The sequence below is a fragment of the Chiloscyllium punctatum genome, chromosome 19 (genome assembly GCF_047496795.1).
Source record: "Chiloscyllium punctatum isolate Juve2018m chromosome 19, sChiPun1.3, whole genome shotgun sequence".
NCBI classification, from domain to species: domain Eukaryota; kingdom Metazoa; phylum Chordata; class Chondrichthyes; order Orectolobiformes; family Hemiscylliidae; genus Chiloscyllium; species Chiloscyllium punctatum.
In genome coordinates this window covers 88,804,039-88,818,708 of record NC_092757.1, presented here as the reverse complement: position 1 = coordinate 88,818,708, position 14,670 = coordinate 88,804,039, and the positions used below count along the sequence as shown (strand labels likewise).

General features: G+C 44.2%; 1 protein-coding gene across 1 annotated transcript in view; it reads right to left on the bottom strand.

Annotated features, from left to right (window-relative positions):
* Window positions 1-325: 325 nt before the first annotated feature.
* Window positions 326-14,670, bottom strand: part of ypel2a (yippee-like 2a) — a 49,948-nt gene continuing 35,603 nt past the window's right edge. Inside the window, exons 3-5 of the mRNA XM_072590012.1 lie at window positions 11,917-11,960; window positions 7,277-7,385; window positions 326-4,092 (exon numbers count right to left, since the gene is read on the bottom strand). Of these exons, the coding sequence (XP_072446113.1) occupies window positions 4,003-4,092; window positions 7,277-7,385; window positions 11,917-11,960 (243 nt within the window). The 3' untranslated portion in view covers window positions 326-4,002. The remainder of the gene's footprint in view (window positions 4,093-7,276; window positions 7,386-11,916; window positions 11,961-14,670) is intronic.

The following is a 14,670-nucleotide window of genomic DNA, read 5'->3' as shown; positions in this document are numbered from 1 at the left end:
AAAAGATATTCCTGAGGTAATGCTGACTCTTTTGCAAATTACCTTAAGTCAGCAAGGTTAGGTGACTGTGACTATCTGATCCTGAACAATCATTGACCCAATACTACCCTTGAGAAATGGTGTTACTTTACAGTATCTGCTAACTCAGATCAGTATGGCACCCCAGATAAATACAGAATACAAAATATAAAGAACAAGAATTGTTGCATCTCTCCCCTTGATGAACTGAGATGAAACAAAAATATCCTAAAATGAAAAGAAAATATTTCAGCATAAGTTAATACAAAACCAGAAAAAAGGTGCTCAGTCAAAGATATGGGTCAGACATTGTTGAATATATTTATTATAAAAAATTATTTTAAATACGAATATTTACAAGAGTACACAATATAAGACAAATTCTGTATATATTACCAATTTGTTGCTTAAATAGGGGGACAGTACATTATCACTTAAGGAGATGATCTAGCAGAGTGTACATCTTCTAGCCAATCGCAAGAGGCAATATGACTGTATCAGGGAATTGGCAGTGGTCGCCAATGACTACTTCAGATCAAAGCGGAATCCAATTAGAAGCTAGCTTTGGCCGCGACAAAACAAAGGCTAATTGGCTGCTTGAACCAAAGGGCTTGTTGGATGTACAACAGGCCACTCAACCAAGAGGCTCTGTGACGTTGCTTTGGACATATTATATTCCATGCGAGGGAAAACACAAACCATGATAACAAGTCAACCACCATGTTCATGATACAGCCACTAACCCGTAATGCAAAGTCCTGTTTTTACTCTCTCCCTGCAAGCATCTAAACCGACTGTGTTGTCAGCCACACCGTGCGTTTGGTCTTTGTGTTCCAGGATCTTATTCACTGCAGGCCCTGACTCAAGCGGGGACCAAACGTCATTTCTGGACAACAATACTGATGATGCCCTGTGACCGTTGGGCAATAGAGTTACCGCTGGGATACTTGTGGAATCCACATGAAGTCTTCACAATCTGACTACCAGCAAGAATTGAGGAAGTCCCACAAAATGATCAGATGGCAGGGGTTGTCCTTTCAAAGTTGAAGTGTTTGGATGGAGCTTTTTTTAAAAAAAGCCAAACTCCAAACATTGATTTCGCTTGCTGAAGGCTTCAGATTATGCACATGACTGACACATAAAAGAGAGATCTCTCTGCACCAAGTAAAAGACAGTCCATTGACAGTTCATGGCTGATAACTACGGCTGGACTTGCTACCTGGATCATGTGACTGTGCAAGTGGAGAGGTGCTTTGATCGATATTTGGACATATTTGTTTGACTGGCTGCACTGTTGACTCACGAAAGCCCAGAGGTCTGCTTACTGGTACCAAGGATTTTAGCAGCAATACCCAGCCTTGCATTTTGGTTACACTCTGGGTGTAGGTTGTACAGAGTTGCTGCAGTCTCTCTGTCACTGCAAAAATGGCAAAGTGAAGAAAGCCAACAAGTGTGACTTGATGACAAATCCGGTATGTGGGCTCTTTGTAACAGCCAGCAGGATGCAAATACACTTACCCCAGGAATAGGGGCTGGGGGGAATGGGGTTTAATTTAAATTTAGAAGCAACCTGCTGAGCTGACTGAAGATTATTCCCAAATAATTACCCATCTTTACTGAATCAAAATAAAACGTTTCATTACAAGGTTCAGAGCTCCATCCTGCCCCAGCCTGAGGGCAACAGAAACATGCCACGTCTGGTTACTAATATGTCAAGTAGGTAAACAGGAACAGAAGGAGGCCATTCAACCATTGAGCTCATTCCATTGTTCACTTAGATCACAGCCGATTTGTTAACTATCTACCTGCCCTGATCCAACATCCCTGAACACTGTTGCCTGAGGGAAGAAACTCTATAAAGGTCAGTCTAAAATTTTCAATCAATCCTCATAGCATTTTGGTGCAGAGTTCCAGAATTCCAAGACTCGTTGAAGGCCTTCACATCAGCACTCCTTTCCTGAATGGTCTTGCTCCAAGTTTTTGAGGTGTTGCCCCTTGTTTAAAACTACCCTCACCAGAGAATATAGTCTATCTAGCTATCCTTCAATTAACTTAATATTTAAACTTGATCACATGCATACAAAAGGATAGTCAAGTCTGAGTAATTGTCCCTTATAATCTAACTCTTTCAGTCCCCAGGTCTTATTAATGAATCTCTGCTGCACCTCCTCCAAAATAAAATGCAGGCAATCGGGACTAGTTCAGTTTATGAAACCTGGTCAGCATGGATGAGTTGGACTGAAGGGTCTGCTTCCATGACTCTAAATACATTCTTTCTGAAGATGCAGTGTCCAGAAATGAGTCCCTTTTTCTAAATGGGGTCTAACCAGAGCTATGTTCAACTTCAGATTGGTAAACAACATTCTCTGACATTTTCACAGTATTTCTCTCTCACTGATGAAACACCCTCCCCTCCTGCTGTGCCTAGAGATTATAACTGTGTCTAAATGAGTAAGAGGGACCAGTGTCATCATTTGTCATTCACATGACCAACCTGGCAACTAGGCAATGTCTGCTTCTCCTTTGCTGACAGCTTTAGAAATGAAATTTGAGCATTTCCACTGGGGAGCTGAACTCTGCAGATTTAGGTAACCCTCACCCGTCCGGTCCCCAATCCCACCGTCCATCCGTGTGAGGCTTTGTCCTCATCTTACCTCACAGACTCAATGATACTGTTCATTCTACCTGGTCTGTAGTAGAAGCTTGAGTGCCCTTTCCCATTGTACCCTGGCACGTTATCAAAGGGACACCGGTTCTGCCTTTCATCACTCATTGTCTCTTTGCCTGTCTCTTATGTGCAGTCTGTGCAGTCAAAAGCGCTGGCAACACTCCCATGAAAGTTAATACTGAGCTACAATCAGCTGATCCATCACTCCCTCTCAAAACTGACTCATTTCCAGGCATCGTGCATCATCATTGTTTGAAAGGAACCTGTTGAAATGGACTTGGCTGACAAGAGCCTGCAATTCCAGGGATTACTTTGTCTGACCGGTGGCACCGCAGGGGATAGGGCATCCTAGAAAAACAAATAATTTTCAACCTAGACTGTTGGAAAGACACCCTTTCATATAGGCTCCCTGGAAGCATATTTTATCAGCATTTTAGTTGGATTGGGGCATTCCATTGGAGTGATATTAAAAGGGACAGGTGATTTTTAATTTCCTTTTAAAAATAACATGACCATGAGGCAACTGGGAGCCATCAAGGAAACTGGGATGGAGGGGGGCAGGAGGAGGCTCGCCTGCTCCCAGTGCAAGACTGCATCCAAATTGAACACATGACCACCAGTATGGGTTATGCCAGATGCCAGGGTAGGGCTAAATGCCGACTCACAGCAGCAAGCTGGTAAGAGGCCGATTTCCTTCATCTGGGAAGGGAACATGCATCTCCTACAGGCCCTGCCTGCTTGTGGAGGGAAGTGTCTTTAACCTCCCATCAGCCAAAAGACCAACTGGGTTCCAAGTATCTTTTTTTTGGGGACAGTTTCACCTCTTGACCAGCCAAACAGACGAGGCACTGCGACACATCGAAGCACCACCTACCGTCAAGCGTCACGGCCTTCACTTTGAGCTCTCCGCCTGCATTTACTCTAAAACACAAAGAGTTGCCCTCCTTCACCTCCCCATCATCCTGAACAACGCTACTCTCCAACAGAATTCATGTCACTCGAACAGCTTTTCAGGTTAACCTAAGGAAGGGAAATTTCAGAAAAAAAGCAAACAAATATCCCCGAGCTTTGGTGCAATTGTTCAGCCGCAACGACAACGGTGGAGAGCGGGAGCCAGGAGATGTCTGATTGCAGGAGGTGAAACAAAAAGATAATCGAGGATAAAAGACAATAAAGAGAAATGCAGAGGCAGATGGCTGGGAGGTGGAGTCTCTGGCAGCTCGGCTCCCCCCACAACACGTACAACCAAAGCCTTCAGTTACTCCTCTTTTTCCAGGATCAACAGCCCAGTGATCAGCTCCAGCAGGACTTTGTGTTCACTCCCAGCCATTGTCCTTAATCATATGAGCAAGTTCTATAATGTACTTCCCTTCTTTGTACTTTTGACTGCTCTCAAAGGCGTGTTCCTGTGGACAAACAGCAGCACTGAGTTCAACAGCAACAACAACTGCAACTTGCATTCATGTGGCGCCTTTATTGTGGCACTTATGTCCAAAGGAGCTTCATTGGAGGTGCTATCAAACAAAATTTGACATTGAGACACGTGAGATATTCCTGGGACCAAAGGTTATTGTGAGAGGAAAAGTTGGATAGGACCTATGTCTACTGGAATTCTGATGAATGAAACGTGATCTTACTGAAACATATTCGATCAACAGAAATAGATATGGTTGATATTCAGAGGATATTTCCTCATGAGTCATCTTTCAGTAAGAAACAAGGATGACTTTTTCCTGTAATTATATAGGGCATTAGTGAGGCCTCACCTGGAACATTGGATTTGGTCTCTTTATCTGAGGAGGGGATATTCTTGCGAAGGTTTACCAGACTGATTCCTGGCTTGGCAGGACTAGCATATGAACAGCGATTGAATAGGTTAGGATTATGTTCACTGGAGTTTAGAAGAATGAGGAGAGATCTCACAGAAACCCATACAATTCTAGACAGGTTAGTTATTTCCGATCGATGTGGAGTCCAGAACCAGGAGTCGTAGTTTAAGGATAAGATGTAAACCTTTTAGGACTGAGATGAGGAGAAATGTCCTCATCCAGAGAGTGGTGAGCCTGGTGAATTCACTACCACAGAAAGTGGTTGAGGACAGAACATCATGTGGTTTCAAGAAGGAGGCAGATCTAATTCTTGTGGCTAAAGAAATCAAGGGAGATGGGGAAAGGTTGGAATTAGGGTGTTGAGCTCAATAATCGGCCAGATCACTTAGTCTCAGCTTCTATGTTGTGGGTGAGATTAGAACTACGTAACACAGTTTAAGAATATAAGATGTCCCTTTTAGAATTAGAAGTGTTTTCTAACAGAGGAGCAACAAAGCTTGGAATTCCCTTATCCAGGATGTAGCTGAAACTGGGTCTTTAAAAGTATTCAAGGCTGGATTATTTAGATTTTTCAAAGACAAGGGAATCAAGAATTATGGGAGGTGGCACAGACCGGAGAATGGAGTTGAGATCATCAACCAGAGCAACCATGATCTTATGGAATAGTGGAGTGCAGTTTGATGAGATGAATGGCCTCCTCCTGTTCATGTGTTCCTATATTGCGATTGGTGGTGAAAACGTCAGTCGAAGGGATAGGTTTTAGGGAGCATTGTAAAGGGGAGTTAAGAGAAGTGAAGAAATGTGAAGAAGGAATTCTAAAACTGAAGCAGCCAATGGTGGAGAAATTAAAATCAAAAATGCACAACTGGAACTGGAAGAACGCAGATGTTAGAGTGCTGGGGCTGGATGTCTTTCCAGAGATGAGGTGGGGTATGACATCAGGGTGATCATTGAGGGATTCATAAAGAGCAATAGGAGCTTTTCATATCGAGGTGCTGCCTGAGTAAGGGCCAATACAGTGAAGAGTACAAGAGCATTAGGAGAATGGGACTTGGTGCTTGATTAGCATACAGGAAAAGGGGGTTTAGCTTGAGTTCCGGCTTATAGTTAGGGAGGAGGGATCTAACAAAATGCAAGGTTGATGATTTTATCACTAATGGGCTGAAGAAGGGACAGAATTGGGCAAAGATTACAGAGGTGGCGACAGGCAGTGTATACAGGACAGATTACAGAGGGGCACATGCAAATCAGCATCACCCCATGAACAAGCCCAGAGTCTATTCTTGATGTGTAAGAAACTGCATCTCCTTCTCAGGCTGACAGAATCCAGACTGGATTCCTGGCCTGTTCTGAGTTAGCTTGACTGAATGGGACTTAGCACACGAGCATCATAGTACATCCTGATATTCAATTTAACACATCATACCCACTAAAAAGTCCTTAGTCTTGAGTGCGCAGTAGGGATTATTTAATATAAAGAATCCAGAAGGACAGGGCAGCAGATACACAGGAACATCACCACGTGCAAATTCCCCTCCAATTCATCATCCTGACTTGGAAATATTTTTGTTCCTTCAGCATCACTTGGTCAAATTCTTGGAATTCCCTCCCTAAGGGAATTGTGAGTCTACAAGGACTGCAGTGGTTCATGATGGCAGCTCACGATCACCTTCTAAAGGGCAACTAGGGATGGACAATAAATGCTGCCCTGCCACCAAGAACTACATCCTACGAACAATCTTAAATTACCTTCCCTCTGGTTGTGAAAGGGAAAGAAATTAATGAAAATAAAAAAAAAACCTAACAATCAGGATTTTCAAGTGCTGCAAGGCCAGATCAGAACTGGGCTCAAATGTTAGAGTATAAGACCCCGAGCAAAAATTAATTTCCGGACATCCCACAGATGTGGGGAATATTGTGTGTTTGCTGTTTATCACTTACAAGCATTTGACTGTAAGTGTTCCTCTTTACATTCACTTATGGTTTGAGGCCTAGAATCACATAACATCTTGTTTTTGGTTAAGTGCAGTTCACTTTAAGTTCAGCAGATGGATCCCATTACTGCAGTGTTCTGGATTGAGGAGATTAGACCTGTATTCTCTACAGTCTAGAAAATTATTTTAATTTTGAGGTGGTAGTGAGGATGTTGCAGTCTAAAACCAGAGGACAGAGTCTTGGGATAAGGAGAAGACCATTGAGGACTGAGAGGAAAAGGAATCTCTTCACTTAGAGGGTGGTGAATGTTTGGTCTTCTCTACCTCAGAGGACTTTGGAGTCTCAGTCACTGATTAGGTACAAGACAGATATCGATAGGTTTCAATGACATTTAAGACTTCGTGGGATATGAGATTAATGGAGAAAATTAGCAATGTTCAAACTAAATGGTGGAAGAGGCCTGAGAGGCTAAATGGTCTACTCCTGCTCCTATTTTCTATTTTTCAATGCAAATATAACTGAGTCTGCCTGCTGGTGGATTCCAGTGTCATAACGGAGGACACATACATATATGTAGCTTTATATGTTGGCTGGGGTGGGAGGAGGTGAATTGTCAAATCAGTGGGTAATAATGTTGCATAGAAATAACATCTATATAGTGCTTTTTATGTAGTAAGACATGTTAAGTGTTACCAAACAAAATTTAACACATATGCACAGACACATACAAAAAATACAAACACAACACAGGCAGAAACACAAGGAGATATCCATACATACAAGGAGGTACACAAACACATAGCAACACGCACAACCATCAACTTACGTATTTCCAGCCCAGTGTGGTTTTGCAGTTTTCACAGTAAATGTCGGCCACTGCATGCAGGCCAGTGAGTAAAACCCGCTCCTCAGCTGGTCCACAGCCCACATTAACTCTGCAAAGAGATTTCAAACAACACTAGCACTTAAACATAGAAAATAAAGACAGAATATACATTTCTGTGGTATCTGTCACAACTTCAGCACATCTCGAAACACTTTACAGTCAAATTTGACTACTTGTGAAGTGTTAACACTCTGGCAATGTAGAAAATGTTGACGTTGATTTAAGTGCAAGTTGTTGACCTGACTGAATATAAAAACATACTTGAGGGTTTGAATGAGTTAAGATTAGAGTGGTGCTGGAAAAGCACAGCAGGTCAGGCAGCATCCGAGCAGCAGGAAAATCTTTGTTTAGGGCAGGAGCCCTTCATTCCAGATGAAGGGCTCCTGCCTGAAACATCGATTTTCCTGCTCTTCGGATGCTGCCTGATCTGCTGTGCTTTTCCAGCACCACTCTAATCTTGACTCTGACCTCCAGCATCGGCAGCCCTCACTTTCGCCTTGAGGGTTTGAATGGCCTACTCCTGTTCCTATGTTGCATCATGGAAAGATAAGGAAGCTCCAACCTAGTAGAAATAACATTAGAGGGGGTGAGAGTCAAAGAAGAGGCAGAACCCAGTCTTTAGTGAATGGGGCAGCATATGGAGAGCTACAGGTACAGAAGGCTAAAAGTGAAGATATCTTAAACAAGGCTTCTCGGGCAGCTCAGTGTTGTAAGGAAAGAGCCGGAGGCCACAGCTTCAATGATTGGATGTGCTGAACAGTACAAAGGGGGAATCAGAGGGGAAACAAAATACTCTATAGCCTGTGAAGGGACCAGGGAAAGAAGGGGAATACAGAGAGAGATGAAGAAAGAGAGAGAGAGGATAAAAGGAGGGGAAGAGAACAGGGAAAAGACAGAAGGGGGAAGGGGGGGTGGAAGAGAGATGGTGTCGGGGGTGGTGAAAGAGAGACAGTGTTGGGGGGGAGACAGAGAGATAATGTGGGGAGAAGAGTGGAAGAGAGGTGTGGGGGTGGTGAAAGAGAGATAGTATGAGGGGGGAGAAAGAGATACAGACGGGGGCAAGAGCGTGAGAGATTGACAGAGACAGGGAGAGAAAGAAAGAGACAGACAGAGACTGGGGTTGAGGGGAGGGGGGGGGAAGAGAGAGAGAGACATGGGATAGAGAAAGGGAAAGAGACATGGGATAGAGAGAGAAAGATGGGGGATAGAGAGAGAGAGACGTGGGATAGAGAGAGAGAAAGACGGGGGATAGAGAGCGAGACTGGGAAAAGAGAGAGAGAGACAGGAGGTAGAGAGAGATTGGGGTAGAGAGAGAGAGAGACACGGGTGGGAGACAGAGCGAGAGAGAGAGAGAGAGAGACGGGGGTGGGCAGACAAAGAGAGAGAGAGAGTCTGGGGAGGAGGGGGAGAAAGAGAGAGAGAAGCGGGGTGATAGAGAGATGGGGAAAGACAGCGAGAGAAGGGAGTTCAGGAAAAGGGAAAAGAGAGGGAGGCAGCGCGAGAAGTGAGCAAGAGCAGTAAAGCAGAAGGGAGGAGAAAGAGAGAGAGAAAGAAAAGAATGAGAGAAAGAGGGAAAGGCTTGAGAGAGAGAGAAGGGGAGGAGTTTAAACTGACACAGCAGCCAGCAGACTGAAAAAGGTGTATCCAATGGCCCTTTAAACTGCAACTCTAGACCCAAAAACTCTCTGTAATCATGTAAAAGGATGGCCTCTGGAATTAACTGCTACTCCATGTAGCAAATACATGCAGACCTCACAGTGAAACTAATGGGTAGAGTGGTGGTTAACAGAAAGGGACGAGCTAAAAGCTCCAGTAGCAGGGCAGGATGGCAACGGGATCAATAATAACAAGGGGGTTGGGGTATAGGGCCAAGGTGAAGAAAAGAAGAATCTTTTTTCAACCTTCACCTCAGAGTCTGTGAGTTGGTCGGTGAATTGGAAACAGACCCTCTTTCCGAAAGTTATAACAGGTGACAGTGAATGGAAAAAGGTTTTGACAAGTGATATAACAATATTTAAAGAATTGAGTTTACTGTCTTGCTCCTGAGAGTAACAGCAACTGGTCTGAGGCAACTGCCCTTACTGCCCAACAACATGTCCCTATCTCCCATCTTCTGTCTGTGCACACACTCACTGGATAATGTTAACTCAAGAAACTCAACACCATCCAGGGAAAAGCAGCCCATTTCATTGGCACTCTACCCACCACCTTCGACATACACTCCCTCCACCACTGATGCTCAGTGGCAGCAGTACCATCCATAAGATGCACTGCTGAAATTTGCCCAGGCTCCTTCAACAACACTGCCTCAATCAGCTAAAAGGACAAGGCCAGCAGATAGATGGGAAAAACAGCTGCAAGTTGTCCTGCAAGCTGCTTAACATCCTGACTTGTAAATATAATTGCTGTTTCTTCATTGTCACTGGTCAAAATCCTGGAACTCTTCCCATAAAAGCACTGTGAACCTACAGCCCATGGGCTGCAGTTGTTCAAGAGATCAACTTGACATCACCCTTTCCGAAGGCAATTAGCAATGGCTAATAAGTGCTGGACTTACCAGCAACATCCACATGTTCAGTAAATAGAACTCAGTGAATGTCGAATCATAGAACAGAATCCTTATGGTGTGGAAAGCAGGTCATTTGGCCCACCGAGTCAATAACAAACCTCTGAATAGCATCCCACCCACTCCCTATCCTATCCCTGTAAGTCTGCATTTCTCATGGCTAAGTGACCCAGCCTGCACATCCCTGAACACTACAGGGCAATTTAGCATGGCCAATCCACCTAACTTACAGATCTTTGGATTGTGGGAGGAAACCGGAACACCTGGAATCCCACGCAGAAACGGAAGAAAGTGCAAACTCCCCACAGAAAGTTGCCAGAAGCTGGAATTGAGCACAGATCCCTGGTGGTGTGAGGCAGCAGTGCTAACCATTGAGCCACTGTGCACCGTAGACATCAGACAGGGATACTGCCGTAATACAGTCTGACCTTTCATTTAGACAATTACAGTCTTCAGCTTGAAGTACGTACAAGAATATGGTGGTAGTAGATAATCCACACCAGGTTTTTACCAAATTCTCCACTGACCTGATTCGCAACATACAGTGAGACAGGACAACAGGATAAGGAAATGGGACAGTACAGATCTACATAGCTTACTAAAACTGAAAGAAAGTATGTGGATGCTGGAGATCTGAAATAAAAACAGGAAGTGCGAGAGAAATTCAGTAAATCTGGGAGCATCAGATTAGACTCAAAACGTTAACTCAGTTTCTCTCTCCTCAAATGCTGTCAGGTTACTGAGTTCCTCTAGCACTTTCTGGTTTTATTAGGTAAGTGACTATTTATCTTGATCAGTCCGTCAGTGTAACATGGCAAAGGGAGGGTGCACGATCAAACTGGTAAAAGAGCCAGTTTCAGTAGTGCTGTATAAAGGGAGGATCTGCATTTTCATAGCATCCTTTCATGATCTTTGCAAACAATAAGTGTAGTCACTGTACACTACAAACAGCTCATCATCCTCCGCCAATTCCGCCACGTACAATCAGACCCCACCACCAGAGATATATTTCTCTCCCCACCCCTACATGCATTCCGCACAGACTATTCCCTCTGCGACTCACTTGTTAGGTCCATGCCATCCACCAACCCACCCTCCACTCCTGACACCTTTCCTTGCTGCCGCAATAGATGCAAAACCTACGTCCACACCTCCACCCAAGGTCCCAAAGGAACCTTCCACATCCGGCGGAGATTTTCCTGCACATGCTGCACATCTATTGTGTCCATTGCTATTGATGTGGTCTCCTCTACATTGGGAAGACAGGATGCCAACTTGCGGAATGTTTCAGGGAACATCTCTGGGACACACGTACCAAACAACTCCACAGCCCTGTAGCCGACCACTTCAACTTCCCCTCCCACTCCACCAAGGACATGCCAGTCCTGGGCCTCCTCCACCACCAAATCCAAGCCACTGACGCCCGCAGGAAGAATACATCATCTTCCACCTTGGGATCCTCTAACCACATGGCATCAAAATCGACTTCACCAGTTACTTCATGTCCCCTCTGCCCCATCTTATCCTAGATCCAACCCTCTACCTCGGCACTGCCCTCTTGAACTGTCCTACGATCTTCCTTCCCATCTATCTGCTCCACTCTCCCCTCCGACCTATCACCGTCACCTCCCACCTGCATTTACCTATTGCCTTCCTAGCTACCTCACCCTCACCTGCTAGTTATCTCTCAGCCCCATTCCCTCCCCCATATTCCTGATGAAGGTCTTATGCTCGAAATGTCAATTCGCCTGCTCCTTGGATACTGCCTGACCTGCTGTGCTTTTCCGGCATCACACTTTTCAACTCTGATCTCCAGCATCTGAAGTCCTCACTTTCTGATAGTATACAATGATCGGTCAAAGAGAAGAAACAGGAGGAAACGACTGTGCAAATGTTATAGTGTGAAGTAGGACAGGGAGAATGGGAGGGATAGGGAGTGAAGATAATTTTAAAGTGGACGGGCTAGGGTGGAAGAAAGGAGCTACCTGATCTGGCTTTGTCCTGTGATACTCACACTGAGTTGAACAGGTAAGCACGACCTTGGCTCCCTTGAAAAGACTGAAAAGGAGAAAAGAGAATAAATCAATGCCAAACCTCGCACACATGTACAGTAATAGTGCCTGTGCCTGGAGGATGATCAACTTGGTGAAAGACACTCTTTGGTCTGTCCAAAACCTGTTGGTCTTCCTGAGCAAGGAGTTGACCGTGAATGAATGTTGCAGTCTGCATTCCAAGATCCAGAACTACATGCTGAGGGACGCAATAAAACTTGGGGAAGCTGCTGGGAGGGTGCAGTCAGGAAAGACCATTGTCCAAGGTCTTTCTGCTGAAGTTAAATGGGGGTCCGTTCAGTTACTGGACCCTCGTCATGCCTCAAATGCATATAAATATAACCTGGATCAAGTAAGAGATGCCTTTGGTTTCTTTGGACAGAGTCAAACTCCAATGTTTGCTTGCTTTCTTGATATGCTACTGTACAGCACTGAACTGAGTTTGTGACTATGTATATATAAAAATATTTTTTATGAATAATGTCTATTTTTTAAAATAAAAAACACTGATGCACACACACATACACTCCAAAGTAAATTAAAAAACAATGAACACTAACACATACATACATACACTATTATCCACAAACACGTATGGAATAAAACCATTAAGGAAAGATCTTGCAATTTTACATCATCTTCCACAACCTCAGGACATCCTAAAGTACATTATGACCAACAAAACACTTTTAAAATTACAGTCACTGGTTTTATGGAAAGGAAGACGGAAGTCAATTTGCAAGGGGAAAACACCACAAACAGATCATTGCTCTTAGGAATAATCATCGACTAGGACACCAGGCAGAGTGCTCCTCAGCTGTCAGATACACGGCTCCTCACCCCACGAGGGGGCAGACAAGGAGTTTTGGTTTAACCACCCACCCAGATAAGAGTGTAGGAGCAGCAAGGGGGAGCAGCACAAGGCTCAGGTTTCTGCAGTGTGAATAGAACACAAGGACCTTTTATCCCAGAGTGTTACCCTGCCTCAGCTCAGAATTTGCTGGGAGGTGCCAAAACAGTGGGTGGCCCTTGTGTACCCATTTCTCACAGTTCACTGTCCAACCCTCCCACGATGACACAGGCTTCAGAGCTGGTGGTGTCTCCACTTGAGTCATGTCGCCTCCCTCTGCACCTTGGAGGGGGCATCAGAAAGTACTTCTGACCCCAGCAAATGCCAGACTCGTTCATTGAGACTTCAAAACAGAGCAGGGCTAAGAGGAGAAATATTACAGCTGGCCCACCAATGAGCCCCATACATTGCGATGGAGAAACATTGCGATTCTCTCTCAGCCTCCACTTTCCTCACAGTACTACTGCCAAAAAAGCCTTCTTTATTACCATCCATAGGTGGAGGCAAAGCTAAAACAAAACCCAGTCCTGTTCTGGTGTGACTGATTCCTGCAGTGACTCCAAACCATGGTTTATCTTCAGTGACTTTAAACTCCTGCACTGAAACAGCACAGTGAGTGACCTAGCTATGTTCACAGTTCTGTCACCTTACCTGGGTTTCAGTGGGGGGGCTATTTAATATGGGGTTGGCAGGGGAGCTGCTGACGGACTGTGACAAAGTTGGACTCATCGCATACTGCAACTCTGAAACAGCTTTCCTCAATGATGTCCTTTAAAAAGATCTATTTCTGTTCAATTGTATCATAGGCACACACCACTTGTACAGTATTTTGTCTATTAAATTGTTTCATTCTGAACTTCATACCTTTCACAACTTTTAGGTTTAATGACTGGACTATTATTAAACTGAGCTATCATCTGAAATGCACAAAGGGCAACTGAAGTATGTTCTGTTAAAGCCATTAAAAGGGAACTGGAGAAGTACTTGCAAGGATATGAAGAAAGGATCTACAACTCACTGACTTCTTCCAAAGAGCTAGAACAGGCACAATGGGACAAATGGTCTTCTTCTGTGCTATCCAAAATCTAAACTCACTAGACAGAATGGATGAGAGAGATCCAACTGCAACACACCCTCTGAATTCCTCACCTACCCTGTGGGAGTGGTGCTCGGTAAAGTAAGTGGGGATGTTAAACACTTACAAACCTTTTAAAGATTTTGAGATTTCCTGCCTCAACTACCCTCCCTGGCAGTGCATCCAGAATTCCACCATCCTCTGGATGAAGTTATTTTTCCTCAAACACCCTTTCATCTTATGATTATATCCCTTCGTTGCGACAAGTTTCTGAGACTGAACCACACTTTTTTTAATGGGCGAGGGTCAACAAAAGCAGTGAAAAGATGTTGGTTGGATCTCCCTCTCCACTCCTTAGTGGTACTGGCCAACTGACCTCTGCTTTCACATTGCATTGAGTAAGAAAGTGACTTAATTAAAAACAAAAGAGGGATCCTGTATCATTAATAAAATCAAACTGTGCACACATTTTTAAAAGTAATTCTGACACAATTCATTCACAAGTTTGGAAAAAAATGACAACCTTTTTGCTTCTCTGTTCTCAGTGTCTCTCTCTCCCTCTCTCTCATGTTAAACCCGACAGTAATTTTTTTCACTATTCCTGCTTGTTATTTCAGCAAATACCACTGGTGCTGATGCTATTTTTGTGAAACGCCTGAACAGCTTCTCTCACAGAAGGAGCTGTTTAAAGAAGGCAGGGGCTGGAAAATATTGGATAACGTATTCCATGTGGCTCACAAAGGTTACTTCAGGCAAGTAACAAAGACTCATTTAAGTGGAAGCTGGATAAGG